The sequence below is a fragment of the Monopterus albus genome, unplaced genomic scaffold (assembly GCF_001952655.1).
Source record: "Monopterus albus unplaced genomic scaffold, M_albus_1.0 scaffold20.1, whole genome shotgun sequence".
Taxonomy (NCBI): Eukaryota; Metazoa; Chordata; class Actinopteri; order Synbranchiformes; family Synbranchidae; genus Monopterus; species Monopterus albus.
The window spans coordinates 3,163,364-3,190,132 of record NW_018127900.1 but is presented as its reverse complement, the minus strand read 5'-3'; the positions used below and the strand labels follow the sequence as shown (position 1 = coordinate 3,190,132).

General features: G+C 40.4%; 2 protein-coding genes across 3 annotated transcripts; one reads left to right on the top strand and one right to left on the bottom strand.

The window, feature by feature from the left end:
• Positions 1-1,385: 1,385 nt before the first annotated feature.
• Positions 1,386-26,270, bottom strand: pi4kab (phosphatidylinositol 4-kinase, catalytic, alpha b). Of its 2 annotated transcripts, XM_020593765.1 has the most exons (55): positions 26,033-26,270; positions 25,093-25,209; positions 24,500-24,593; positions 24,060-24,148; positions 23,895-23,967; positions 23,545-23,807; positions 23,312-23,378; positions 22,718-22,866; positions 22,569-22,634; positions 22,346-22,442; positions 22,033-22,224; positions 21,822-21,922; positions 21,497-21,626; positions 20,687-20,816; positions 20,495-20,590; positions 20,211-20,394; positions 19,480-19,583; positions 19,130-19,298; positions 18,992-19,042; positions 15,216-15,324; positions 14,714-14,850; positions 14,471-14,604; positions 14,258-14,340; positions 14,097-14,167; positions 13,855-13,979; positions 13,698-13,779; positions 13,347-13,430; positions 12,934-13,023; positions 12,610-12,729; positions 11,660-11,674; positions 11,426-11,518; positions 11,177-11,333; positions 10,946-11,073; positions 10,685-10,843; positions 10,098-10,249; positions 9,865-9,972; positions 9,637-9,764; positions 9,316-9,474; positions 9,102-9,181; positions 8,625-8,824; positions 8,253-8,343; positions 6,710-6,877; positions 6,318-6,371; positions 6,091-6,211; positions 5,874-6,003; positions 4,784-4,927; positions 4,591-4,661; positions 4,393-4,499; positions 4,167-4,271; positions 3,910-4,035; positions 3,662-3,782; positions 2,974-3,133; positions 2,796-2,885; positions 2,626-2,709; positions 1,386-2,502 (listed from the first exon to the last, which is right to left on the bottom strand). In XM_020593765.1, the coding sequence occupies exons 1-55, from the start codon at positions 26,129-26,131 to the stop codon at positions 2,451-2,453; spliced, it is 6,309 nt and encodes a 2,102-aa protein (XP_020449421.1). In that variant the 5' UTR covers positions 26,132-26,270; the 3' UTR covers positions 1,386-2,450. The 2 variants fall into 2 exon arrangements, with proteins under 2 accessions (XP_020449421.1, XP_020449422.1); XM_020593766.1 differs by lacking the exon at positions 11,660-11,674.
• serpind1 (serpin peptidase inhibitor, clade D (heparin cofactor), member 1) lies at positions 15,664-18,380 on the top strand. Its single transcript, XM_020593767.1, has 7 exons — positions 15,664-15,698; positions 15,832-16,096; positions 16,387-17,030; positions 17,181-17,329; positions 17,480-17,604; positions 17,771-17,915; positions 18,031-18,380. Exons 2-7 carry the CDS (start codon positions 15,840-15,842, stop codon positions 18,220-18,222), a joined length of 1,512 nt encoding a protein of 503 aa, XP_020449423.1. The 5' UTR covers positions 15,664-15,698; positions 15,832-15,839; the 3' UTR covers positions 18,223-18,380.
• Positions 26,271-26,769: the final 499 nt, after the last annotated feature.

Genomic DNA, 26,769 nt, shown 5'->3' with positions numbered 1-26,769 from the left:
AATTTCATTCAGGTTAAACTCATCAAACTGAAACCTTTAGGGCTGTACTGTTTTATTTATGTATATTTCCCAGACCAATTCATCCATCCATCCATTATCTATACCACTTCTTCCTGAATGGGGGGGGGGCTGGAGCCAATCCCAGCTGACAGTGGGCGAGAGGTAATGGTGAACTCTGGACAGGTCGCCAGTCTGTCACAGGGCTGACATGTAGACAAACAACCACACACACTCACTCCTACAGGCAATTTAAAGCATGTCTTTGGACTGTGGGAAGAGGCCGGAGTACCTGTCTTAACACGTAACATGAAAACTCCGCACAGAAAGGTTCCAGGTCGGCCCTGGCTTGAACCTTCTTGCAGTGAGGCAACGGCACTAACCACCGTGCCGCTGTACCAATACATTTAACATACATGTTTTGCAAGAATAGATTGAGTATTTCACACAAGGCTGTATCTCAAGTCCATGTTTCACAGCAGCAGAAACTGGCGAGCGCATGTCAGTCTCCATTTAAAGCCAAGCTGCTGACAGAAGACAGGATCTTCTTCACAAGTAGAGTCACTTGTTGCATCTTTAAATGCTCCAAGACCAATCTCATCATGTGAGAAAGAAACAACTAATAGCAGTTTCACATATTTGCTGGTTTTACTCTAGTATTTCAAGTCTTTTCCACAGTAAGTGTAAAATCTGAGGTTGTATTCTGTAGCTGATGTAGTGTCACACTAGTTATGGCTGAATGATATCTGTTATCTTCTTAAATTATGACCTCTAGTGGATGTAAATATAATCGAGACCAGGTATATGTTGAAGAGAAACCTGCCTGCACATTGTCTCTGGTTGCTGACACACATCTAAAGGCATATACTACATAACAGCAGAATCATTCAGGCATTTCAGATCATCCGTCCCTAAATACAGGCCACAGGATGATCCCTCAGCTTTTACTAATGTCGATATTTAACCTCTAAATTCTGCTTCACCTATAAAAAATTACACTGTAGTCTTACCTCTCTTTCAAGGAGGGACATTTTTAGCAGTGAGTAACAAATTATTTTCTAATTTCATTTCCTTATCACAAACTTCACTGTCATCTAGAACCCTCGGCTGCGCTGCTAGTACAACATATAGATTACTTTCATGACTGCTCTATTTGCAGTGGCACAAACTCCACATTAATAGCTTTATAAGTGCTCAGACATACTGTAGTTCTGATGCACCACACCAAACAAAAACAAACAAGCAAAAATGACTTGATTGAATTGATTTGTTCCTGACTTCACCAGTGCTGGCCGCTTGAAGAACATTACCAACAAATGTCTTCACTGAGAAGCACATTGTTATAATAACCCACCAGCAAGAAAAATACATTAATGTCTTCAAGTTAATAGACCTTTATTTGATTTAATATCATGTGCATTCTCATTCAAAAGGCATGACAATAGAAAAAGACAAAATGAGCCATGGATACAAATATACAAAGAGAGGCAAAATCTTTACATACAGTCAGTAACATTACAAGAAGGCTTCAGCTAACCATATGGACGTAGGGCACAGCACTTTGGATTACTAAAATAACTTTCACCAAAAGCCACATTGGACACAGGCTACATGGTAGTTAACACAACTTCATGCAACTGCCCAACATTCAAGCTATGCCTTACCTTCATCCACAAACAACAAAACTCTGACTAACGTGCATTATAATTCCACCCTCTTTGGCAATGCTAATTGCACAAAACTCAGTCCCAGTGTTTTCCAGAACTTGTGTGCATCATTTCTCTTGTGGTAATTGCAAATATGGAAACCCAAAAATAGAGACAGTGTAACCTATGAACACACAGTTAGGTCTCACTATTAAATACAAGTTACCATGCCACAGGTCAAAGAACTCTGACTGGTTCATTACAAAGAGAAGCACAGTAATACAGTCAATTATGAGATAACAGATTAGGCCACACTGCTTAGAAGTGAAACCAGTATACTTCAGCTAATTCAAGTATCCAGTTACATTTCAAACCCCATCTAGAACAGCTTTAAGAATCCACATTCACAAACATTACAATTTACTCAAAATTGGCACAAACCCTGATAAAGTATTTACTGAACGTGCAGATTACCAAGAGTTGTTTTTCTAAGTGCACTGAAGTCAAGATGCTAGTGCAATAGTGTAATAATTAATAACATAGATTTCAACATGAAATAATAAATAAAGGAACAAACAATATAAAGAAAATATGGGTGAGAGGAAAAAGAAGCTGAAGCAAACACAAATGGCAACATCCAACAACCAGCTGAAACAATGAACCAACATCTTCAGAGGTGAACATTAACAAAGGCACATGAGCAAACTGTCTCTCTCTCTCTCTCTCTCTCTCACACACACACACACACACACACACACACACACACCAATGTACCAGCCAGTATATGCACATGCTTAGGCACAAACTTTAATATGGGATCTGATTTTGGTAATATTGGATCATGTCGTAGGTTCTACTCCTGTAAGACAAAAAGGAACAATGGGACAAATGTAAACAATGCTTTCTAGAAACATATATATAAACAGAGATAAATAGATAGATATGTGTGTGTAAAAAAAAAAGATATGTAAACTATACTGACCTATTGCTGAGGAAGCAGTTTTGAATGACTTTAATGATGAAGGAAGCTGCATCTTTCTCACTCAAACCAGGGTTGAATCGCTGCCTAAATACAACAAAAGAGACTATGAGCAACAACACTGAACGTTCAAACTGCTTGTTCACTTTAGCACATTCACATGCCTGACTCACTTGAGCAATTTGATAGTCTGTCCTCTGAAGCAGGGAAGGCCAGTGTCCAGCATGAGGGTGACTAAGGAGACCACTCCATCCATGTAGGGCCTGATTCACCAGGGGAACTTGTCTTAATGTTACATGTCAGCCATCTTTGTTTAGTAAACAAATTCTTTAGCGCTTACTACATCCTCACCTGACAGCCAGGTACCCCCTCACACACATCTCCATGAACCATTTGAAGGGTGTTGCCTCCATCTTGCCACCCATGATCATCACCATCTCATCGGTAAGTTTGATATCCGGCTCCCAGCCGAGGTTTCCGCCGGGAGAACTTTCGAACATGAACCCAAAGTCTAAAAAAAACACACAAACACGTACACATACCTTTTTATGTATGCTCCAGTATCAAGGTGCAACATAAAGATAAGGTCTAGCACTAAAAGCGGGACACCAGAAGCGCCCCTGTTTGTATCCTTTCTCATCAGTCCCACACAAGGGTTGGCAAAGACTGCAGTCAAAATCATACAAAATAAAAGGCCTGGTTTACAAAGTTTTGTATTTCTAATATCCATCCATCTTCCTCCGCATATCCAGAACCGGGTCGCGGGAGCAGCAGTCTAAGCAAAGATGCCCAGACTTCCCTCTGTCCAGACACTTCCTCCAGCTCCTCCGGGGGGATACCGAGGCGTTCCCAAGCCAGCTGAGAGACATAGTCCCTCCAGCGTGTCCTAGGTCTTCCCCGGGGCCTCCAATATTTCTAATATTGTCTCAAAAATGTAGTGAACATTTTGAAAAAGTCTAGTTTGGATGCACCATAAGACAATCTGTGACTTCAAGGACACACGTACATATCAACTTCAATAAACGCACACAATACACACCGATGTGGATGAGGTGGCCCTGGCTGTCCAGCATGATGTTGCCGTTGTGTCTGTCTTTGATCTGCAGCAGGAAGAGCAGCAGGCTGTAAGCTGCCATGCTGCGGATGAAGTTGTACCGTGCCTGAAAAGTATTGTAAGGAATACTGTATTACTTTACTGTTAGCAAATGTGAGAACTGAGAAAAATTGTTTAATTTTACAGGTATACAGGTGACTCATGATTGAAAAGGTCTATACAAAGATATTTACCTTTTGGAAAGCTAGTGTGGATTCATCTCCATACTGGTTCCTGAAATAGTCATACATGCCGAAGTCTGTCTGTCTGCCCAGCTGATCACGAGACTTGCAGTCAGGGATGCACTCAATCACTCCACACTGTGGTGGAACATCAGAAACAGGAAGAACGAGAAGCGGTTTCATCATCTTAGTGGAAGATTTGTTTGGAGCATTCAGTAATTCATGTCAGGAAGTAAAAACAGAGGAAGAAAACTTTTATATGAACTCACTCCAGGAGCTGTGGCCACCACCCTGTAAGGAAACACATAGAGATCCAGGCCCACCAGCTGGAATATGTTCTTAAACAGGCTGATGATCTGAAGAGCCAGCATGTCCTGTGAACACAAAAAACTCAATGTTAGAGAAAACATTATTAAGCTAAGCCAAGTGAAGACCTCATGATGTGAATATGAGATAGCACTGGTAAGTAAAATGTAAGGTGTGTGAAACTGAGACCTGTCGGCAGTCGTCTCCCACTTTAAAGATGGCTGCCTGCCAGCAGATTCTCCTGGCCTCCTCTTCATTCTTATCCTCATCCACACAATCTGAGTGACACCGCAGACCTGAGGGGAACATGTGATGACACACAGATTGTCTGTGCACAAACTCTAGCGATACAAAATCCAATGCAGGTTCCTCTAACAGTGACAGTACCTTCTTTTTCCAGCTCACTGACTCCACATCTCCTAACCCTGAACTTGGCCAGGTAAGGAGCTTTGGCAGCACTAAATGAAGACACAAATTGTAGAAAGGGGCTTTTGACAAAATTCAATGAAGCTTTCATGTTTAGTTGTGAACATTTTTTTTTATTCTTCAGAGAGTGACAGAAGTTGGTTTTGAGACCCACCTCTGCATGGGGGTCCCAGACTTGTAGTCTATATCCAAAACTATGGCCTCGGGGTTACTGGGAAGATAACAGCCGGGTTGGACTTTGATTTGTGACATGGCTTCCAGGCAGGCCCTCTTCCTCTCCTCCCCTTTGGGAAAAGGTCTGATGAAGACAAACAAAAACAACTTGAACACAGATGTCACACTTCTGTGACTGACTTTACTAAGAACAGTGTCCATGGGTATCTCACTGAATGACTCCAGACTACAAGTGACAGCCAGGCTCTGCTGTTGTTCACAGAAAAGACTCACTGGGGTAAAGAGTAACAGAGAGTGGACGTCAGGGGACAGAAGAGGTTTCTCCCTTGGCTTGTTACAATTTGTGCTGTAATGAGGGCAGAAGGGAATTTTACCAGCCTCTAGTGGACTGACTGACAAAACACTCTTTGTAAGGGCCAGCAATAATGGGACCTGTCAGAAAAGTACTCAACTGTACAGTGTACAAACACGTCAACAGGTAATCAGGGCCAGGGAGAACACAGCGCACAAGGTCTTCCAGACCAGTGCATAATTAGTGAGACAGTAAAGCAACCGATGACCAAATTAATGAACAACAAGGGGATTTTGGGAGCAGCTCAAGGTGGTGCAAGGCAGGGAAAAGAACAAAACATCTAGCCTCAAGAGGAAAATTGTTATCACTTCAAAAACACCTTAAATATCACCTAGAGAGTAGTGTCACTCAAGATAAGCAAATAACAGAAAAGTTAGCGGTGCTACTTTGAGGCCTTTGACAAAGTTCAATGTTTTAGCTTCAGAAATTTCTCTTTACTGCTGATGCATCCCACAGTTTATGACTGGGTTATACAGGTACAATAACTGAAGGGATCTGTGAAGAAAACAAGTGAGAGGAAAAACTAAAACATAAAGAAGGTGAAGATGGACAGCAGAGAGAGAACATTTAGAGACAGAAATGAAATCGAGAAGAGGAGGAAAAATAAAAATAAAAATGATGCTATATGCTGAAGAGGTTACAGGACTATACAAGATGTTGGTGCATTTTACTTGTCAATAGTTAGCCTACAGTGCTAAAAAGAAACATGTGCTCATACTTGATAATGGCTGACACATTGGTGATCTTGTTAAAGAAGTCAAACTCTCGCTGGTAGAAGTCTTTGGCTGGGCCAGACAGAGAGCCAGTGATCTCCTCCACCATCTGTTCCAACAGTTCACCTATGTCAGCTGCAAGAAGAGATATGATCAGCATTTTGTATTTAATATTACTGCCTGTGTGAGTGGGACAGATGTATTAAAAGAGACATATCTTACGGTCTTTTTGGTTTCCCTCCTCATCCAGATATATGTTGGTCTTCATGTTCCAGATGAACTGGTGAGCCAGCAGCTGAGACTTCTGAGCTGCCCACAGGATGTACTCTCTCACATAACCCATCTACACCAGGAAGTCACGAAGAGAAAAGACAGAGAAGATTGTGATAGTTTAATCATATGTACAGGGCTTTAAATGCATTTGCTGACTTAGAAAATCTGTTATTTACCTTGTCGTAACGAAGGGCTTGGACAATTTGAGGAATGTAAAACAAAATGGCATCCTGGAAACAGTAGAAAACATATATTTCACTAGTGAAAAATAAAGAAATACCATAACTATCACTGTGTACAATTAAAATGTGGACACTCTTGGGCTTATCAGTTACAGTTTGATCAGTCCGTGCTGAAGGCTACAGCATTAGGCATATTAGTGTAAATTACGGACCCCGGCATGCAGTACCAAGATCGACTATTGTCCAACTTCATGAAAATCTGTTCTGATGGTGTAATACTGCATGCAACTTGAGCAACAATGGTAATTTTATTGCACAGAGAACAAAAGAAAGCCAATAAATATGATAAATGATTGTGTACATGTGTATTGTATATGTGTGCGTACAGGAGGAAAGGAGCGAAGCACTTTGACCCCATACTGGGCTGTGAGGGGGTGCGGAGGGTACATGGAGGAGAAGTAGGACAGGCCAGTTGGTGGATCTGCTGGGGCCCAGCACAGAATATGACTCAGCTCAGGAGAGTCAGCATCAATTGTGTGCCACGTCACCAGGAACTGGAAAAAAAAAGAGAGAAATATGTCAAAAAATTAAAAGAAAGATTCACCTTAGCCAACATTTTCACATTCAGGTTCTACTCTATGTGCAATATGTATCACAGACTCTATTTTCTGCAATCTGATGTAAGGGTTATGATACTTGGTGGTGTGTTAACTAGCCTCCAGAGGCAGTGGTGTTTACTGGTTACTAAAGTGACTGGAATAAACAACTCTGAGATGTCAAGGAGGATCATCTGTCAAATTATAGTGGCCTTTGGGGAAAGCCATGCTCTGCTCCCCTTGCTTACTCTTTAGACAGGTACAAGGCTCATTAGGAGTTCAGCCAGGTAGAACTAAATGAAAATGACTGGGGGCAATTGGAGGGAAAGAAATTACTTCAATACCACCGTAATTTCTCATGTGCTAGTACTGTATATGGCCACTCTGACTGCGAGACTAAGTAACAACTGGAATTACCGCTTTGAGGTTGTATGCCTCTGAAAACCAGTCAAATTAAATGGGACAGACGTGAGGTCACTGTGGCCTTGACCCATGACCACCAAAATCAAATCAGTTTATCCTGAAGTCCAAGTGGATGTTTGTGCCAAATCTGAACAAATCCCCTCAAGGCCTTCCTGAGATCTTGTTCACAAGAAGGGGCTGTACAGATGGATGAATAATCCAAAAACATAATGCCTCCAGCCGAGGCTGTCACCAGCGCAGAGGCATAAAAACTTTGGGCCACATTCACCAACATCTTCCCACGTGTTTTCTTAAATTTCTTTGTAGGTTGTTATTAAGAAAGGTCTTAAGTCTACATCAGATTCATGAAAGTGTTCTTAAACCACAGAATTGTTCACAGCTGTGTTCTTATATTGATGAACCCCATGTGTCCATAACTTAAAAGCGCAGGCCAGTCCTAATTAGAATAGGTTAATGCCCTGCCAACGCCCATAAAAGGGCATGGGACTGCAGGGCTGTGAAAAGGAAAAGAGAAGTTGAGAAAACCAGGAATACTACAACAAAAATCTAAAGACAGTGGAGCAACCAACTCCAAACCAAAAAAAAGTTGACTAGTTACAAAGTGGAGAACAGCAAATAAGTTGTCATACTTAGTAGCATCAGTAGTGGATATGAAATAAAACAAAAAAGATGTATGGGATGCTCTTACTTATTCAGTGTTTAAGGAGAAAGGTGCACAACTGATGTATTAAAAAGATGGTCTGATCTCAAATCCAAGAATTTACTTAAAGTAACATGGCTAAATTTTATATAAAAAGAAAGGTTAGTGAAGAACCTCCAAAGAAACCACAGTAATGAAGCTCCATAAACAAAAAAAAACTGCAGATTTAAACGTCATCCTTGGTTTGTAACAGCAGGCGGAGGACGTCACCTTGACTGCTTCAGGAACATCACACACAGCAGCCGGATCCATTCGCACTAGACGAGTCACCTCAGAGACAATGGCCTCTGTGTTTTTAAACCTGAAAGACAAATAAAAAATTGAATAGGCCATGCCCAGTGAATCACTTTATGTGTCCAGTGTCCAGACAAACTGTGCTGGTCATGTTATAAACTTCAACCAAGTAGAAATTGTAGCTATAACAGAGGGAAGCAATGTGAAGAAATGCATACGTTTTGGCTTAAAAACTCAGTTTGCTGGCTTGTGATTCTGTTATTGAAATTTCCACATTTGCAAGACAAAATCTATTACAATGGTTGATTTATACTGATAAAATCTAATGTGTATTGTTTCTCAGTGTACCTGGCAGGCAGCTGCAGAGCAAGGTAAGGTGCTATGCTCCAGGCCAGGTTGACGTTGTCTTTCCACTGTTTTTCTGTCAAACTGATGTATTTGGACCTCCAGTTAGCAATGCTGGTCTCCACAGACTGTTCAGTAGCAATAGCAAGCTCCTGAGTGGACAATGGGTTGTACCACGTTGTCAATCGCTCAATCTCGCTGGCCTAGAGAGAGGGGGATATAGGTAATGTGACCCAAGAGGTGCCAAGTAAGAGATTTACTAAATAGATTTTTTTTTACCACCTTTTCAGTCTTTATTCTATAGTGCAGTTAAGAGACAGACAGGTAAGAGGGGTGAGAGAAAAGGGGGGAGACCTGCCACAAGGGTTTATGGACGCATGCCAATGTACATTTGCACATAGGCGTTCGCCGAAATCACTCGACTATCCAGGGCACCTTTTTAACCACATATGCTAACTATTAAACACTTAAGGTAAATACCAGTAAAGCCAGTAGCAGTGTTCTGCGTTTCATGTAGTACTTGTGCAGCTGGGAGCCTCTATTGCTCTTTTTAGACAGTCCTGAAACAGTACAGGAGCAATACATCAGTAACAATACAGAACAAACGTCTCTGTTCTACCTAATCAGTGAATAAAAACTGTGGCTTTACAGTGTGATAAATCACAGAACAGTTCAGCATCCTGTGAGTACTTACCTGATTTCTTGGATATAGTAGACATCCCAGAGGACAGAGGGTAGGTATTGATCCACCCCTGAGCTACCTGCTGCCTCTGACCCACCGCTGCATCAAGACTGTTCCGGCTGTCTGTGACCGCCATTACAGACAGGGAGTTCACAGACATGTCTTGGGGATCTACACAAAGACAAATACACTTAATTTACCCAATAAATTGGTCAGTTTCAGTTTATGAATTTGTAGAATATCAGAGATTACAAACTTTAGATTCTTAGATTACAGAGGCAATAACAATACAGTTATGTTAAAAGGGTGGTCGCTCTTTTCTCACTGCTGTACCTGGAGGAACCAGCTGGCTAGCAGTCAGATACTTCTTGTCAGACTGTAGGCTGGCATAGAACTTGATCATTATACTGATGTCTTCTCTCAGCCTCTGATCTGTCTGAGTGGGAAATTTGGGAGTGACACTACACGAAGACAGATATTAGTCACCAGAGAAACAGCTTTAAATCATGTTAAAACAGAGTTTTTGTTTTTGCCAACAAAACAGATTTGAATTTATTCTACCTGAAGTAATCAAAAGCAGTGGAATAAATCTTCTCTCGAAGCACATTTCTGATGGTGGCATTTGTCACAACATCAGCGTGCAGAAGAGTCAGCCCCAAAGTCAGCAATCTGAAATAAAGCAAAGTGTTGACACAACAGTGTTATTGAATTTAGGATTTGGCATTTCTCACAGCTGGATTATTACAGCTTTGAAGACTGAACCACTTTGCTGCATTAATACTGAGACAAAGTACCTGAATCTTGGTCCAATGGCAGCAACATGTCGGTTCAGGCTGCTTTTGGGTCCTCCGACATTCAGAGACAGGGATCTCTGCAAAATGGCAGTGAAGATCTCCACCTGGTCAACACTGCAGTACTTGGCTATTTCAAACCTCTGCACCAGAAACTGGAAGGAGAACAAAAACAAGGACTAAAGTGCCGACAGTTTCCAACATTATAAGCCTAAAATGATTACATCAACTCCATTTTATGATAAATGCAAGCTACAATCTACATCATGTAAAAAATAATACATTCTTTTATTGGCCTGAAGTGGATAATCTTAAGAAAAACAGAGAAAAACTAACTTTCTCCTGAACAAACTCCAACAACAGGACCGTTCAAAGACAGCTTGATGTAGTACAATTATATGATTCACATTTGAGAGACATGCAAATTATTCTTTGTCCTGTTAGTGTAGCATTACAGCATCGTGGCCCAGTGGCTTGGTAAACATGTGCATAAAGGTTACATGATTTCTGGGTATTCAAGTTTAAAACAGGCAATAGAAAGGACAAGAGATCAAATACGAAGCAGCAATTTATGTCTCAGCACCACTAACCTCTATCCAAAGGAAGTGAGGGATGACGTCAGGTGCACAAGGTGCTGGCTGACTCTCCTCTGACACTGCCAGAGGGCCGGTCTCTACTTTAGCCTCCGAAAACAAACCCATTTTCAGCTCTACTGTCATCTGCCAAGCTCCTGCCATCTCACGCATGAACTAGGCAGACGGAGAAGAGAAGACAATGTATCTCAAACCAGCACAGATATTCATTTGACAAATTATTCATATGATTTTATGATTCGTGTTCAATACACATACTGGCACTTCCACCCCGTTGTGTGCAGCCAGGAGCCATTCCCAGCATGCAATGGCAGTTTCCATGCCATGTTCTGTAAACATCTTCAGAGGAGACCAACACAGATGGTGCAGGAGCTGCGGATCACAGTCTGAAAGACAAAATAGAGAAAAGTATCTTAACCAAATTATAAAGATTTCCTCTAATGCTGAAAATAATCAATATATAAAATGAAATGATGAAGAGCTGCTCACTTTTGGTAGTTATAAGCAAGGCAGCCATCTTGAACATGGTCTGGGTGAAGGCCTCTGGATCTTGTCTGTCCAGAGCACTGGTCACCTGATGGATCACCAGCTTGTTGAGGTCTGACTGGCTGTGAGTCGCCTCTGAGAACTGGATCATACCAGCCACCTAAATAACGCATAAACAGACCAATCAGAATCACTGTATGCAGAGAGTCTAGGAAAGTCATATCATCTTAATATTGGTAACATTAAGACAACCTCTCCTGTGTAGCGGTTGCGCAGGTTTAGTGATGCCATGAAGTTGGAGTAGTCCTTCTTCACACATGCTGGTCTCTCTGTCAGCTGGGTGGTCTAATGAAAAACAATTTTAGGCATCACTTAAGGCCACACACAAGTTAGAAAAGTAAGACACGTAGCTGTACTGAAGCACTTCTGAATATACTGAAGCTATAATGCCTTAGCTCTGTCTCTATATTTAGTGTTCAGACCAACCTGAGGGAAAGCAGCCTATGGTTGGCCACATGGTGGAGGACAGCAACAGCACAACCAGTTAGCCAAATGGGCAACCAGTTAACCAACCCACCCGTCCATTGCAGGTAAGTAACCAGGTAATCAGCAAATCCGTAAACCAGCCAAGCAACCACGTAGGTAGTTCGGTTCAGATTAATAAAGACAAAATACAACAAATGAAGCAAATGAAAAGACAGATATAGCAGAATGCAGGCCAAAGAACACATAAGAAATGCACAGCAAGCAAAATAATGTCTCACACAGACTAGCACGCATGCATACATGGACACAATACTGTAAACAACTAGACTAGATTCACAGTGTTTACAGAGCTATAAAATACATCCAATAAAACACATCAGCACAATGGATACAAGACACTTTTGCTCAGTGCCAAGAAAATCACAAAGATTTTGACAAAGCAGGTATATGGCACAACATTTATGTTAAAAAGCCATTAATGTTGGACAAATGTTAATAAGCATCAACTCAACAAGCCTGTGAGAACAATTTTGGTTTTGATGTTTGAAGTATGTTACAAAAGTGCTGTGTGCTTCTTAATGTCTCAAGAAGTGACAAAGCATTTGTTTCTTGCAGAGGAACACTCTAAGAAATGAATATTTACTAGAAAAGAATCTCTGGTAGGATTGTAAAAACACAGTGTTGTTGTGGTTTTTGGTGATGCAACTCTAAATAATATTTTAAACACTACAGTGCTGTTAAGGTACGAGACTGACATTAGTTCTGGAGTTTTTAAACGCTAAAAAATGTGTCTGGATTAAAGTCATTTTGATGTCATCATTAATCTGGGACATGTCATTTAGTCTAAATTCAGACTCTCTGTAATTTGGGGTAAATCAAACATTTATGAGATTATATCTGTAGTCATCATAAACATGCATGGGTGCCCACATGTGTGTCTTGTGACTCACGCCTAGTGTAGTACTCTGTCTGTTGTAGCCTGCGAAATGCAGTATGCTCTCTGTGGCCATGGCGAGGCCAGTATGCTGGGACAATCCTGAAACCCAGTTCTGATGCTTGTTCATGTATTCCTGCATTACACACAACATTCAGATAGAAATGGGCAGAAAGAGAGAGAGTGTGAAGAGGTTTTGAAAGAAAGATACTTGGTGACTTTTCTTGTACTTTCAGTGCAACCTACGTTTGTTAGAGGAAAATAATAGCTACAATCAAATTTTCCACTTTAATTAATTCTATTTTGGCTCTCTCTTAAACATAAAGGTAAAGAAACAGACCTGTAGGTGGGACTTTGTGACTGAAGGAGCCCATTTCATCGCCTCCTTCAAGATCTCACCGCAACGAGCAGCAAAGTCCTTCACTATGCTCTAATAAAAGATGAGGAAATAAAGATATCACATTATTTATGAAGTACAGGAGGGCTGATGGGCAACAAATTTCAATGAAATATAGCTTTGCACAAAATGCTAAAATTAATCTAGTTCTATTTCAGTAATTTCTATTATAAATATTATAACAAAAGCACATCAAATACAGCCATTTTAATTAGCTTATTTATGTTATATATTACACAGTTTCATTTATGGGTTCAACCATTCACAAAGAGCTCAGACCAAGCAAGATAAATATCACTACTGTGTTATGGTGCTGCCCTCTAGTGGTTCCAAGTGTGATAACAGTACCAGCTCACCTCTCGGGCTTCGTATGTGTCGGGGACAGTGATCCTGTAGGGGGTGTCTGGAATGTCATAGTATGGTTGATCCTTGTGAATGTCCTAATTAAACGGAGAAGAAGTTTGTTTCAAGTGAATTGTAGGGGTGCACCAATTTAAATGCATCCCTGGGGTTTATAACAATCACTTCAAACAAAAATGGTTAAAATTCTGCTTGTGTTCCATCACACAACACTACTGATGTTGACTAAAAGCTGCACCACAAAAGAATATTCCACACAATTTCATCTGAAAATCTTTAGATGTTTCTGTTCATTACAGGGATTCAACCTGGTACTGTGTTGTACTTTGCCTCCTCCTGATACTTACAGCACTTAGTGACAATGAGAGTGTCTGTAAAATATCCAACATGGTCTTCAACACACGACCACTCCAAAGCAGATGGGGGAATCTGGTTGAGGCAGAGGGAAATGAGAAATATGTACAGTATATCAAGCAGACAAGGTAACTGAATGATTCTACTCACGTCTCAGCCAAACCAGACAGATATTTGTCTGCCACTCTGCGGATCCTCTTGTGGGTGTGGTTAAAGTTGACCAACAAAAACTGGGCATGTCGTTCTAACTCTTCCTCATGCTCTTTGGTTTTTGGCTAAAATAAGAGAGCACTTTGATTTATATTCAGTGAAGAACACTATCTATTAAAATGTCCAGAGTTTAGCTATTTTTTTTGGTATTATTCAAAAGTTTGAGAAACCATGCTATCTACCTTGTCAGCCATCATCTGGAGGAAGACATCAAACACCTTATCGCCAACAGAAATAATGCACTGCATCATGCCTGCTCAGATAAAAAAAAAAAAACAAAAACAATGAATTACACAGCTTGATGAAAAGGATAGCCAAAGGTGTATGGACAAACAGCACTCACCAGATTTGTCCTTCTGGATGGCTTTGTCTTCAAAGTAACGGAACATGACCTGGAACCTGTCAGGATCATTGGATCGCAGCATCCTGAAAGAGTGCAGGATGAAAGTGAACATAACAAAGTCACATGAGCTGATCTCATTATATTAAGGAATAATGTCAACAGTAACAAAAAATGACAAATGTAAGCTGGATTTTTAAGTGCAAAGAAGTTGACCTCATGTATTCTAATCTGTAGACTGAGAGCAGATACGTGGACATGGCAAAGTCTAGCTTGTTGATGAGGGCAGATCCTTCAGGAGGGGGGTCGAGGAGATTGCTGATGGTTGACCGCAGCTCACTCAACTCAGCCTGAAGGACAGAAATTGGCGATCTAAAGATTAGTTCTGGCATTTCTGTTATAAGAAGACTTTCAAATACTTTAATGGAGGACAAAATGTCTAGATGTCAAACACTTTACTGGTGTTACGGTGTCATTTTTCAAAGCAGAGTTATATTGCAGTTCAGAGCGAAGAGGTTCTCCACTGGGGAAGGTGAGAAGAGGAGACTTGGTGGCAATTTCACACACACCTTCATACCACTCCTCTGGCCAAAGCCCTGAAAGGACATATCATACATCAAAACGCAAAATAATTCTCCATAATTACTTAGAGGTACATTCACCACTTGTACATAGCCACTGCTTCTAACTCTTCTTGCATTAGCCTGGGTGAAGATGTCTGAGAACAGAGGATCTGTGACCCTCAAATGAAGACAGCGGGCACCTTGATGTTTTGAAACCCCACACAGGTCGCAGGTCAGTTTCAATCATCAACAGTGGACAGAGAAGAAATCACATGACTTGAGAAGCCACTAAAACAGAATTAGGGAGTGTGTCTTTAAATATTAAGTCCCATTCATTTTATGTGAAGAGGTTTCAACTAAACATGTGGCGTACTGAATTCGGTTCATCTCTTCCTCACCTGATCCTTCCACAGCAAAACCCATCACAACAGAGTACAGCCAGAAGTCCCTGAACAGTTTCTGGAGGCGGGGCTTGGCCTCTTTGATTGGCGGAAGTCGCCTGGTCAACTGTGAGTTTGAAAAATGGACAAGGGTGAAAAATGTGGGCAATTAATATTGCATTATACAAATGATCACATTTTGTTAAATGTAAATTCCAACACAAACAGCTAAAATCTCTCGGGACATTCTGCACGATAATAAAACAAACACATGCCAATGATATAAACGCACAACTGCAACCCTGTAATAGTTAATTAATATGAAATTTTCCTGAATTGTGAAGAGTTAAAGATTTAAGTCAGTCACAGCACTTTCTGGTCTGTTTGATCTGGTCTATTTGTTCAGGAGGAGCCCACATCAAAGTTCAGTTTTGTATTCAATTCTTTGCTCACAGAAGCAAACAGAAGCAACACAACACTTCCTATCAGCACACACTAACGGTAAGACATTTTCAGACTATCGCTGTTTTTAAGGCAACTTCATTTTTCCTTTTTTAGCTTTAATCAAATATGCTAAATGTTGATCGTATCCTTAACTAAGCCATAATAAAAGTCTACATGTCCTCTGCCTCAGGCCTCAGAATGCTGTTCATCACCGTCATCTCTGTGGCCTGCCTGCTGGTTAGTCCATGCCTGGCTGGCATAAAAGAACTCAGCCCTCACTTCGCCGACCCTAAACCAGACCCCCAAGGCTTTGAACCAGAGGTGGATGTTCAGGCCCTTCCCTTAGAGTTCCACAAAGAAAACACCGTCACTAACGACCTAGTTTTTGAAGGCTTTGAGGATGAAGATTACATTGATTTTGATAAGATCCTGGCTGCAGGCAGCGACGACTACACGTATGTTCTAAAGTTTTTTTACATCTCATAGATTTAATGAAAAATGTACTTTGGATATAAAATGATGAAGTAAAAATATTTTCATATGGAAGGTCTAACTTAATATTTATACACTTGAATTGGTGGCATTTTTCTCATCAGTGTTGAGGATATAGTGCATATGAGTGTTTCTCCATCTATATATAGAACACATGTACACATAAAAATCAACTGTTATTTATAATGCAGCTACAAATTTAAAGTGATTCTGCTTTGAAATTGCTTTATGATGAATTTATGATGTTTTTCAGTGAAGGGGATGAGATAGATGAAATTGCCACACCAGCGCCAGACATTGACATCTTTGCTGAGCCCTCTGACCCAAAGATCCGTCGTGCCAGACTCATACGGTTGTTCCAGGGTCAGTCTCGCCTTCAACGCCTCAACATCGTCAACGCTCAATTCGGTTTTAATCTCTATCGTAGTCTTCGTAACCATGTCAACCAGAGCGACAACATCCTGCTAGCTCCTGCTGGGATCTCCATCGCTATGGGGATGATGTCTTTAGGAGCAGGACCTAGAACCCATGATCAGATCTTTAAAGCTCTGGGATTCGCAGAATTTCTCAATGTTAGCTATCACTATGACAACACAACAGTGCACAAGCTCTTCAGGAAGCAGACACACAGGCTCTTCAGGAGGAACTTTGGTTACACGTTGCGATCAGTAAACGATGTCTACGTAAAGAAGGACATCTCGGTGAAAGAAGCTTTCCGTGCAGAGACAAAAGCTTATTATTTCGCAGAGCCGCAGTCAGCGGACTTCAGGGATCCTGCCTTTTTGGACAAGGCCAACAGTCGCATCCAAAAGCTGACCAAAGGGCTGATCAGGGAGCCACTCAAGAGCGTGGACCCAAATATGGTGCTAATGCTGCTCAACTACCTGTACTTCAAAGGTCAGTGAAAATAAAGACACAATACTTTTCACTTATTGTGTATAATTTCAATACTGTGGAACTTTGAGGAAAATAAAATTATAGCACTCCTGTCTGCTCTGTTTGGTTACTTGAGCCGCACACTTTGACCCTATTTATTTATATGAACAGGTACATGGGAACAGAAATTCCCCAAAGAAATGACTCACTATCGCAACTTCAGAGTAAACGAAAAAACAAATGTGCGTGTGCCAATGATGACCAACAAGGGAAACTATCTGGCTGCTGCCGACCACGAGCTAGACTGTGACATCCTACATGTGGGTGGCCTCACAGTCATTTAAAAATTTAACTTGGTGTCTGAAGAGCGCCAAGCTTTTCCAACAAGAATTTCCTGACAAACATGCATATTGTCCTATGAACAAGTCAACTGAGCTGTGTAGTAATGATCTAAACTTTCTTATTTTTAGCTCCCATACACGGGAAACATCAGCATGCTCATTGCCTTGCCTAGAAAGATCGCTGGCATGAGGACCTTGGAGCAGGAGATCTCCCCCACCATTGTCAAAAAGTGGCTTACAAACATGACAAACAGGTTAGCAGCACTCTCCCAACACATGAATGAATGGGTAGCTGACAGAGCACACACACACATGAACGCTGTCCTTTATAGTTAATGGCTTGATGCTGAAAATATTTACCGACCTAGTAAAGATGTAAAAGCTATACCATGTAGAAACTTTGTTATGCCTTGCTGTCAGGACTCGTGAGGTTGTGGTCCCTCGGTTTAAACTGGAGCAGAACTATGACATGATTGAAAATTTGAAGGAGATGGGCCTCACTGACTTGTTCCAGGAGAGCGGAGATTTCACTGGAATGACCTCTGAAAAGGTTGCCATGAACTGGGTGAGGGGGACTAAACCATTTTGTTATTTTACCAAAAAATAACCAAACAAATGGCACCTTTTCAACTGCAATCAATAATTCGAAACGATTTATGCCTTCTGATCTCCCTCTGCAGTTGAAGCACCAAGGAACTATCACTGTGAATGAAGAGGGGACAGAAGCCGCTGCTCTGACCCAGGTGGGCTTCATGCCCCTCTCGTCTCAAATCCATTTCACCGTGGATCACCCTTTCCTCTTCCTGATCTACGAGCACCGCACAGGCTGCCTTGTGTTCATGGGCCGAGTGGTCAATCCCTCAAAGAGCTAAATTTGAACAAGATGTCCTGCTAAAGAGCTCAACTCTTTATTTACTCTTTAAGCCTTTATTTAGTGAAAACTTTCAACTAAGTTTGAATTAAACTCAAACATTACGGCTTTAATAGCTGAGGTGTTGTGTTTAATAGTCAGTTACTTCTATTAGTACAATATGTCAATGTAACATCAGGTAATGAGTCGTTATGTGTATATAGCCTCTTACAGAATGCTTGATATCTGTCTGTTACTATTTTATCTTTTGCCATAAGGCTAGTGGGGAAGTGTTTTCAAAAAAGGACATTACGTATCTGTCATTACCCTCATGTTGTACTCCAATAATTGCAGAAAGACCATGGACGCAATAGATAAGATTTTCTATGAATAAAACTTGTTACATTACATTATTATTACTTAAAACTTTATTATCTCAACTGGTTGAATAAAATACTACAAACTGGTACTAAGATTTTGTAAATGCTTTTCAGTAAATGCTGTATATATTGTATTATTCTATTACTTAGCTGGCTCAAAATTGATCTTTTAAGAAAAAAGTAAATATGCAAAAACAAAAATATCTGTAGTGAACTACTGAAGCAGATGTTTGTACTGCAGCTAGCAGGGCAAATATTTGTTCAGAGTTAAAAACTAACTAACAGATTGGATTTATCTGTAAGAACTCAAATACTCACGTAGATCATTTAACTGTGCTGTTTGGACATTTAGAAAATTAAAAGGAATCGACTCTAAAGGGGCAATACACAGCACAGACATATAATGCTCACCACAGCAATCACAGGAATAAGGACTCCAAGATTTCCAGCACTACTTGATGCCTACAGGAGACAAACCACAAATATGAATGTATCAAGATGGCGGTCATCAGTTTGCTGCTCTGGTTGTTTGTGCATGTAAGCACGTACCTTCAGTGCTGGCCCCTTGTCTGAGGCCCGCTCACTGGCTCTCTTTCCTTCCAGGCCCAGTTGGACAAACAGCTCTAAAAGGTTCATCATCAGTTCATCCACCAGCTGTTCCCCCTGCAGGTTGGCTGCAATGTTGGCCAGAGCATTTATCACTGCCAAAGAGCAGTGTCTTTGGTGGAAAGAGCATAGATGGAGGAAACCGTTAAACACAGTTATATTACATGTTCACATAAATGTACACAATTCCAGCCAAGGCAGTACTTTTTTTTTTTTTTTTGCTTGTATTAATCACATATTCCAGATCTGGTGCAACTGAAAATTCTGTGAACAGAGGAAAAGCAGATGCTGACCTGTAGCCATGATCTCTGTAGTCTTTGGTAGCCGAGTAGACTACTGAACTGGCCTTCACACTGATCTGCTGGAACAGATTCCACACCTCCTGATAGATGTATTGCTGTAAGACAGACGGGGAGTAAGACTGTGCAGGCACCAATAGGTTTAACTCAAGATAAAATGAAAAATGCTTTTCTGTTTACTAATTGTCTACTTACTTACATTTACAATTTTCCAAAAACTAAAAATCCCATTATTAGTGATACCATGAGTAAACATGCAAGATCTGTCTGAGGACTGAGCGAAGGATTTTGTAAGTGATCTGTATCTGCTAAATAAGGTCAGATCCATTTGTAGTCCTTTGTTAATTACAGTCTATCACACTCTGGGTTCACTGGCTGTCAGGAACACCCCATTACACTCCAGTGGTGTGTCAGCTGGAATACTGGAGCCTATTCTTAATGCACAGTGTACAGAAAGTGGCAGTCAGTATGTTTACAGTAATTAGAGAGTGTCAGGCCCTGTGGGATAAGAAAATGGTTACTTTTCTTCTATTTAAGCAACAGTAATAACTCACCAATCATTTTTTTGCCATAAATAAATCTACACTCTTTTTACTCTATCAATACTTTATTATTTTGATTGATCCAGCTGGTGTTTATATAATAAACCTTTACAACCATATATACAAATATATCAAATTATGGAGGCATGACTAAATATGATTCATCATTGACTTTGTACTGACATTTCCTGTAATGACCATACATCCCAGCTGGTCAATGATGAGTACATCCAGCTGTGATGGAGGCTGGCAGAACTTCTGTTGAAGGATTTGTAGGATGTGCTCCATGACTTTAGGAGTGTCTCTCAGAGCCACTGCAATGTGGCCCAGTGCTCGAATGGTGTGATCTGGGATCAGATGGGCATCCCTGGCAGAAAGACAAGGTTTATTTGTAGAGTAGCTGCTCATTAGGACCAAGGACTTTAAAATATCCTGAGCTACAAGGCACAACTAGAAATGTCACTTACTTGTCATTCTCCTGTGAAATGTAAAGACGGTTGGACAGACTAGCCAGAAAGGCCTCAACTATCACATGGTCCATAGTCTGACCAGCTTTCAGGCCTCTGAGACAGAAAAAAACATACACAAAGATGTTTTTTAAAAAATCCATAAAAAATCTTATTTTCCAATCACAGTTGTGCCAGGTGTTTGCGTCTGACCTGCAGATGTTGTCAATGGAAATGTCTCTGAGCTGCTCATACATGGATGCCTGGTCTTTCCTGTTTGACATGACATTGAAGGTGGGCTGAGAATGCTCATTGGTCACATTTATCCTGATTTCTCCTGTGCCTTAATAAAGAATGATAACAGCACAAAGGTAGAGCATCATCAGCAGAATTCAAAACAAGCAGCTTTGAATTAAAGTATTTAATTTAGTCTTATTTAAATTCTATTAGAATTTAAAACATTAAAAATATGATCCTGAACAAAAAACAAAGACTGAAAGTAGTGACTAAAGTATGTTTTATAATTTGACAGATTGGTAGCTGATCTATGAAGAGGCAGTGTGGGCAGAAAAATCAGTAGCCTGAAGTGTATTTCCAATTGTCTGTATGTGTACCTGTTCAACAGTGAACACTTAGATTCAGATCAGTGATGCATGAGAGCCCAACGTAATAATGATGCTGTTATTGATGCATATTTGTCCCTGTATCAGCAGCCACCACGCTCATAGGACAACAAATGTCCCTGCTGGATGTACTGTTAAAACACTGATATTTTTAGGAAAATGTTACACACAGTAGTTGTAAGTTTACCTCAAATGGTATGTGGTGCTGCCATAAATCAGGCTCCAAAACTGTGAACACTGTTTCTGTGCAGACTTAAAGCAATTTAATCTTCAAATTAACCACAAACTACCTTTATTTGCAAAATACCCAGAAGAGCAATACCCTTACTATGAGCCATGGCATATTTTACAACAATATCATACATGCGTACAAATATGGGAGGGTTGAGCTTATCTGTACCTGCGCTGTACTGGCTGTGATACTTGTAGAGTTTTATGAGAACAGGGGAAGGAACCACGAGGAAATCCCTGAGAGAGGTTGTGGCAGAGTGAGCAACTACTGGAAACCTCTCACACAGATGGCCTAGGCCCTGCGACAGAGAGGAAGACAATCAGAGAAAATTTTATAATATATAATAATACCCAATAAATAATTTTTTTTAAAATGACTTGCAACACACAGGACCTCATCAGCTTCAAATCCAGACATGCAATTTCAACCTAAGATCTAATACCTTCTATCTGAGCTAGTATCTCGGTGCTCTGTCTGCTTTGTAGTATTATACCTGTAGGCAACAGATGAGCAGGGGCATGTGAGCAATGATGACTTTACTAGAGGTTTTTGACTGCAGCTTCTCTGACAATTTCATGCACAAATTCTCAGCTCCTGAAAAAAAAAGACATCAACAAGGAAAGGTAATATAACCAGTACACATAAACACATCCAGTGCCCCTTTGATGATGACATCTGCTCTGCTGACGCTCTGCTCTAATCACCTTGTTCATCTTTGACAGCCCACACCATGAGGTCCACGCAGGCAGCGTTGGCTTGGCAACGAAGCTTGAGGGGGCTTTGTTCCCCTGGCAACGCCCCCGTGTCATGAAGTACCCGCTGCAGCTCTGACTGACTGCTACTAAACTGTTCCAGTACAAAGTCGTGCACCTCGCGTACAAATGCTGGCTGCAAGGCTGAGAGACATAAGGGAGAGTAAGAGAGTATGAACATTTAACAGTCTATTTAATGAACTACAAACAACAGTAGGATTGTGTGGCTTATTGTAAATTATAGAAGCCACTTATGATGCTTTACCTTTCATGTAGTACAGTGTGTCCCGCAGCATTTTGAACACACACACATAGAGAGGGTCACTGAAGGTTTTGTAATGGAGGTTGATTCCAGGATTAGACTTCACAACAAACAGAACATACAATAACAAAGAACATTATTTAACTGGTAATAGCACAAATTTAACCTAACCATTGAACTCTTCAATTTTTTTGCAGACAGTGGTTATGCAGCATACAGTAGTTACCTCTATAACTTCTGTCAGAGTGGCGTCCAAAGTTTTCAAAAAAGGGTCGGAAACAAACTTCTTCACCTGTAAATCAACAGCTGTTGAAGATGCAATACACTTATGTAAGATGGGAGACAAGAGAAGCAATATCTTGGTAAAACTGGTACCATGTCAAGGAGTTGTCGGAGCAGATCAACTGGCACTTCCACCTCATATTCCCCTTCACCCATGAATAAAGGAGACACAGAGAAACTGGAGCTGACTGTGGAGAAATAGTAGCCAGGGTCTACTGCAGAACTGTCTGGAAGATAGGCACCTGAAATGAAAGGGATCAGAGGACATAGAAAAACATGACAAGTTGCACACCAGAACAATACATATATTAGTTTATGTTAATGGTAATGTTTAAAAAAATCTGTGCCACACCTGAGCATCTCAATAAGGATGAGTGCCCATCCAAACTGTACAGAGAAATGACTTCAAGGGAATGGGATAAGCACTGGATGAATAGTATGCGTTACCAAGCGACAAAAGTTTCACCCAAATTAAAATGCCTTTACTGTATGTTTACAGTAAGTAAGACATGTCTGCAGATTACCTAAATGTATATCATTCATTCAGGATACATACAAGTGTGGCTAAAATATATGTAAGTACCTAGGTGATACATAATGCTGATCACTGGCATTGATGAACTAGGCTGAGCTGACAGAATCCATGTTTACTTTGTCAAACACAACTTAAAGTAGCTTGAGTATTACCTTCAAAATAATGTGGACCAGGGGTCGTAGGAGAGCAGGGTGAGCGGCCTCCTGGGTCTGCACTGACCTATGAGATAGCACATTACAGAACATTTATTTAACCACCAATCAAACATAACAAAGTCATCAAAAATATTCTCTCTTTGACTTTTTTAGTAAAATAAAATCCCCAAGCGTGTGAGCATCACCCAGAACACACAAACCAGCTCTGTCATAACATTTTGTACACACACCTTTGCTGAGGAATCTGGGTTGGCGCTGGTGCGTCTGCGCAGAGTATCACTCTGGCACACTGTAAGTAGTGAGGATGGCAAGATTGAACGAAAGTCATTGAAAGATCTGCGCCGCACTCCCTCTGTTTCCTCTGTGATGCAGCGGGCCTGGGGGGAATCTTTGGGGAATAACCTGGACAACAGTGCTTTGTCTGTGTTGCTGTAGCGTCCAAATGCTCGAGTCATGCCAAGCAGGCTGGGGACAATATACCTACACAGATAGACTGGAGACAAGAGAGCTTCATTGGAGCTTTTTTCATTTTGAAGGACTAATGGTATGCACTTTGTTGTTTGTGTATGTGCGTGTGTACCTTTGTCATGATTATCAGGTGTTTGGCACATCTCGTGCAATGCCTGCATGACCTCCATTATAGCATTCAAGATCTGGAGGAGAACAACAGAAACACTAATTTAGCACTTAATCACAATGCATCTTAACCAAACAATGATATATTATCAAAATTTGTTAATCTGACCTCTTGCCGGGAGTCTGGGTCACTCTGAGCCACATCTGCCAAAAGCGTCACTAGACAGAAGCTAAAGTTTTCCGCAACTGGGAGAAATTCTAAAAAGCAAAAACACAAATAACTACAATTAAATGCCACATTGAAAAGGACAGATTCTTCAATAAGTTTAAACTTAATCAAACCTGAAATACTATGTAACAGAGGATTAACTACTGGAATGGAAAAACTCTAGTTCACACTGTTATTCCAATGTCATATCTGGGAAATAAAAATTTTTTCTAACAAACTGAAACCCCTATCTTGTTTATTTTATAAAAGATTGATACTATCTCAGAATGTGTTGACACAGTATTGAAAATAAGTAAGAATAACTACAAATATTATTTATTGCACTGTTACTTAAGTGTCATTGTAAAACAAAAAGGAAAATATAGGATGACTGTTCTTACCCTTTCCTTTCTTTCCCAAGCTTTCTTCGATCCATTGGACCCGTGGTAGGCCTCTCAATAGGCTCAGCAAGTAGGAAACAAGTATGTCTTTGTGCTGCCGGAGAAAAGTAAAGCATTACACACCACAAACAAACACACTTGTTGGCACCAAGCAGTACTTTTGTTTGCCTAACAAGTGATTAATAAAATGGAAATATGAGATATTATTAATTCTGACACCAAAACATATCTAGGTCAAAGAAATTACAATATATCAAATGCTACTTTAACAATGAAAAGCGATCTCTACATAATCAGATGGAAGGACGTTGTCCACCCTTTGTCTCAGTGTGATGAGGTTAAAGGGTTTCACAGCCTATTGAGATTATGGGAATAATCTTATCATGTGGAGTCCTGTGAGAGGTTGGCAGCAAAAGCCAAAAACTATACTATTATAGTAATACAACATTACTATTGTACAATAATACAATATATCATCCTACTACATCCTTATGTAAAAAACCTAAGTAAATTATAATAAGTAAAGCCTAAAGATATTTAAAGTGGTGATAAAATATACCTAGTGTGTTAACCTTTTACTGACCACTACCCACCTGTAACCCAGATTCCACCAGAAACACAGCTAGTGCAATAACAGCATCTCTGCGACGCATATCTAGAGTGAACACACCACGGACTTCCAGTGGACACATACATTGTAGCTTCTGGACCTGAAATTGCACAAAGAGATCGTTTCACCAAATGTATATATAAAATAAAAATGCTTTTAAAAACTACGATAGAAATCAGACAGTCCAGGCTAATGATAAGCACACATCTGGGTACTGATCTTAGTCTGCTGTAGCAGTTTATATGTAGTTACACAACTGAAGTACATAAGAAAATTAAATTGTGTAGTGTTGCAGTGTTTTATTTACAAAAAAAAAACAGTTTGAGGGTGACTGCATTTCTGAATAGTGAGTTTTGATACTTACTAGTCACATGCTTCATAAAATAGCAATACTTGATACTCAACCTCTGTGTATTGGTGACAACCTCGAAATGTGTATTTTTATTTGTTTCCATGCAATTTAAATATCACTTTGTTACAGCTATTTTTCAAACTCACTCAAAATTTAAATCTTATAATCCTTGAAACTGGTTAATAAATGTCTATCATGCTGAATAAAGCACAATGAGAGACCTGCATCCGCCTCGACCTTCGCCTCGACCTAAACCTGTTTGACTGTAGTGCTGATCAAACATGACTTCTCTGCACGTCTGATGCAGAAACAAGCGCCTCACAAGCAGCGACGACACTTTCTCTGGCATTAGTCTCTTTTTCTATTCCTGAGAAACCGCTGTCGATAATGCCTAGCTTTAGTGGCTCATAACAGGTCAAATACTATATTGACTGCCACGACAGTAATCAAAATAAACCACCGCTTGTGCGGAAGCGCAGCTACACCCTGGATAAACCCTGTTGCTTTAAGGTTAGCTAATTAATACAAATCACAAGTCTTTCGAAGCTCACTCAGTTGTCTCCTTCCTCACCTTTTCCACAGGTGCGGGGCGGTGGGCAGCCAAAGAACGGGCCAGCGACAGGACTGTGTTGAAATAAAACCCTCTTGTACTACTACCCATTACAGACATATTTACCCGAGTATTACAAGGCGATATTCAGCAACGAAACAGGCGAACAACTGGCGAAGCCGCAGTACGGCAACACAGCAGGGACAATCTAAGAAGGGTTTGCAAGTAGTGGCTTTGCATTATGAACCAGGTAAACATGACTATATAGTCATCGCTGTCGTCGTCATAGTGTCATATTTAAACAACAACAACAACTTATTTTAGTCTTCTATTCTGGGTGACGGGCTATAGACTTATTCTATTCAACATAAATAGCTACTGCATTAAAGAGATAAAAGAAACACTACATATAGTTTTAGCGCATAGCTCATTTGCAGAGCAATTGACATTAACATAATATTAAATTTTTGTAAGATACACTCTGTAGGGGGTAATACCAATGAATGATCCTGAAAGATCATTCATTATCATATTAATCTAATCAAAAAGTCATAAAACATCATTTCAGATTGTCTTCTACTTATGACAAGACACAGTAGGCTATGTGATTATCCCATTAATATAATTATCCCATTAATAAAATCAAGTCTATCTAGAATATGAACAACGAGTGTTACGGTTATCTGATAGTTTTCTGGGTAATAGATTTTAACTTCCCTCTCTCCAGACACTTCCTCCAGCTCCTCCGGGGGAATGCC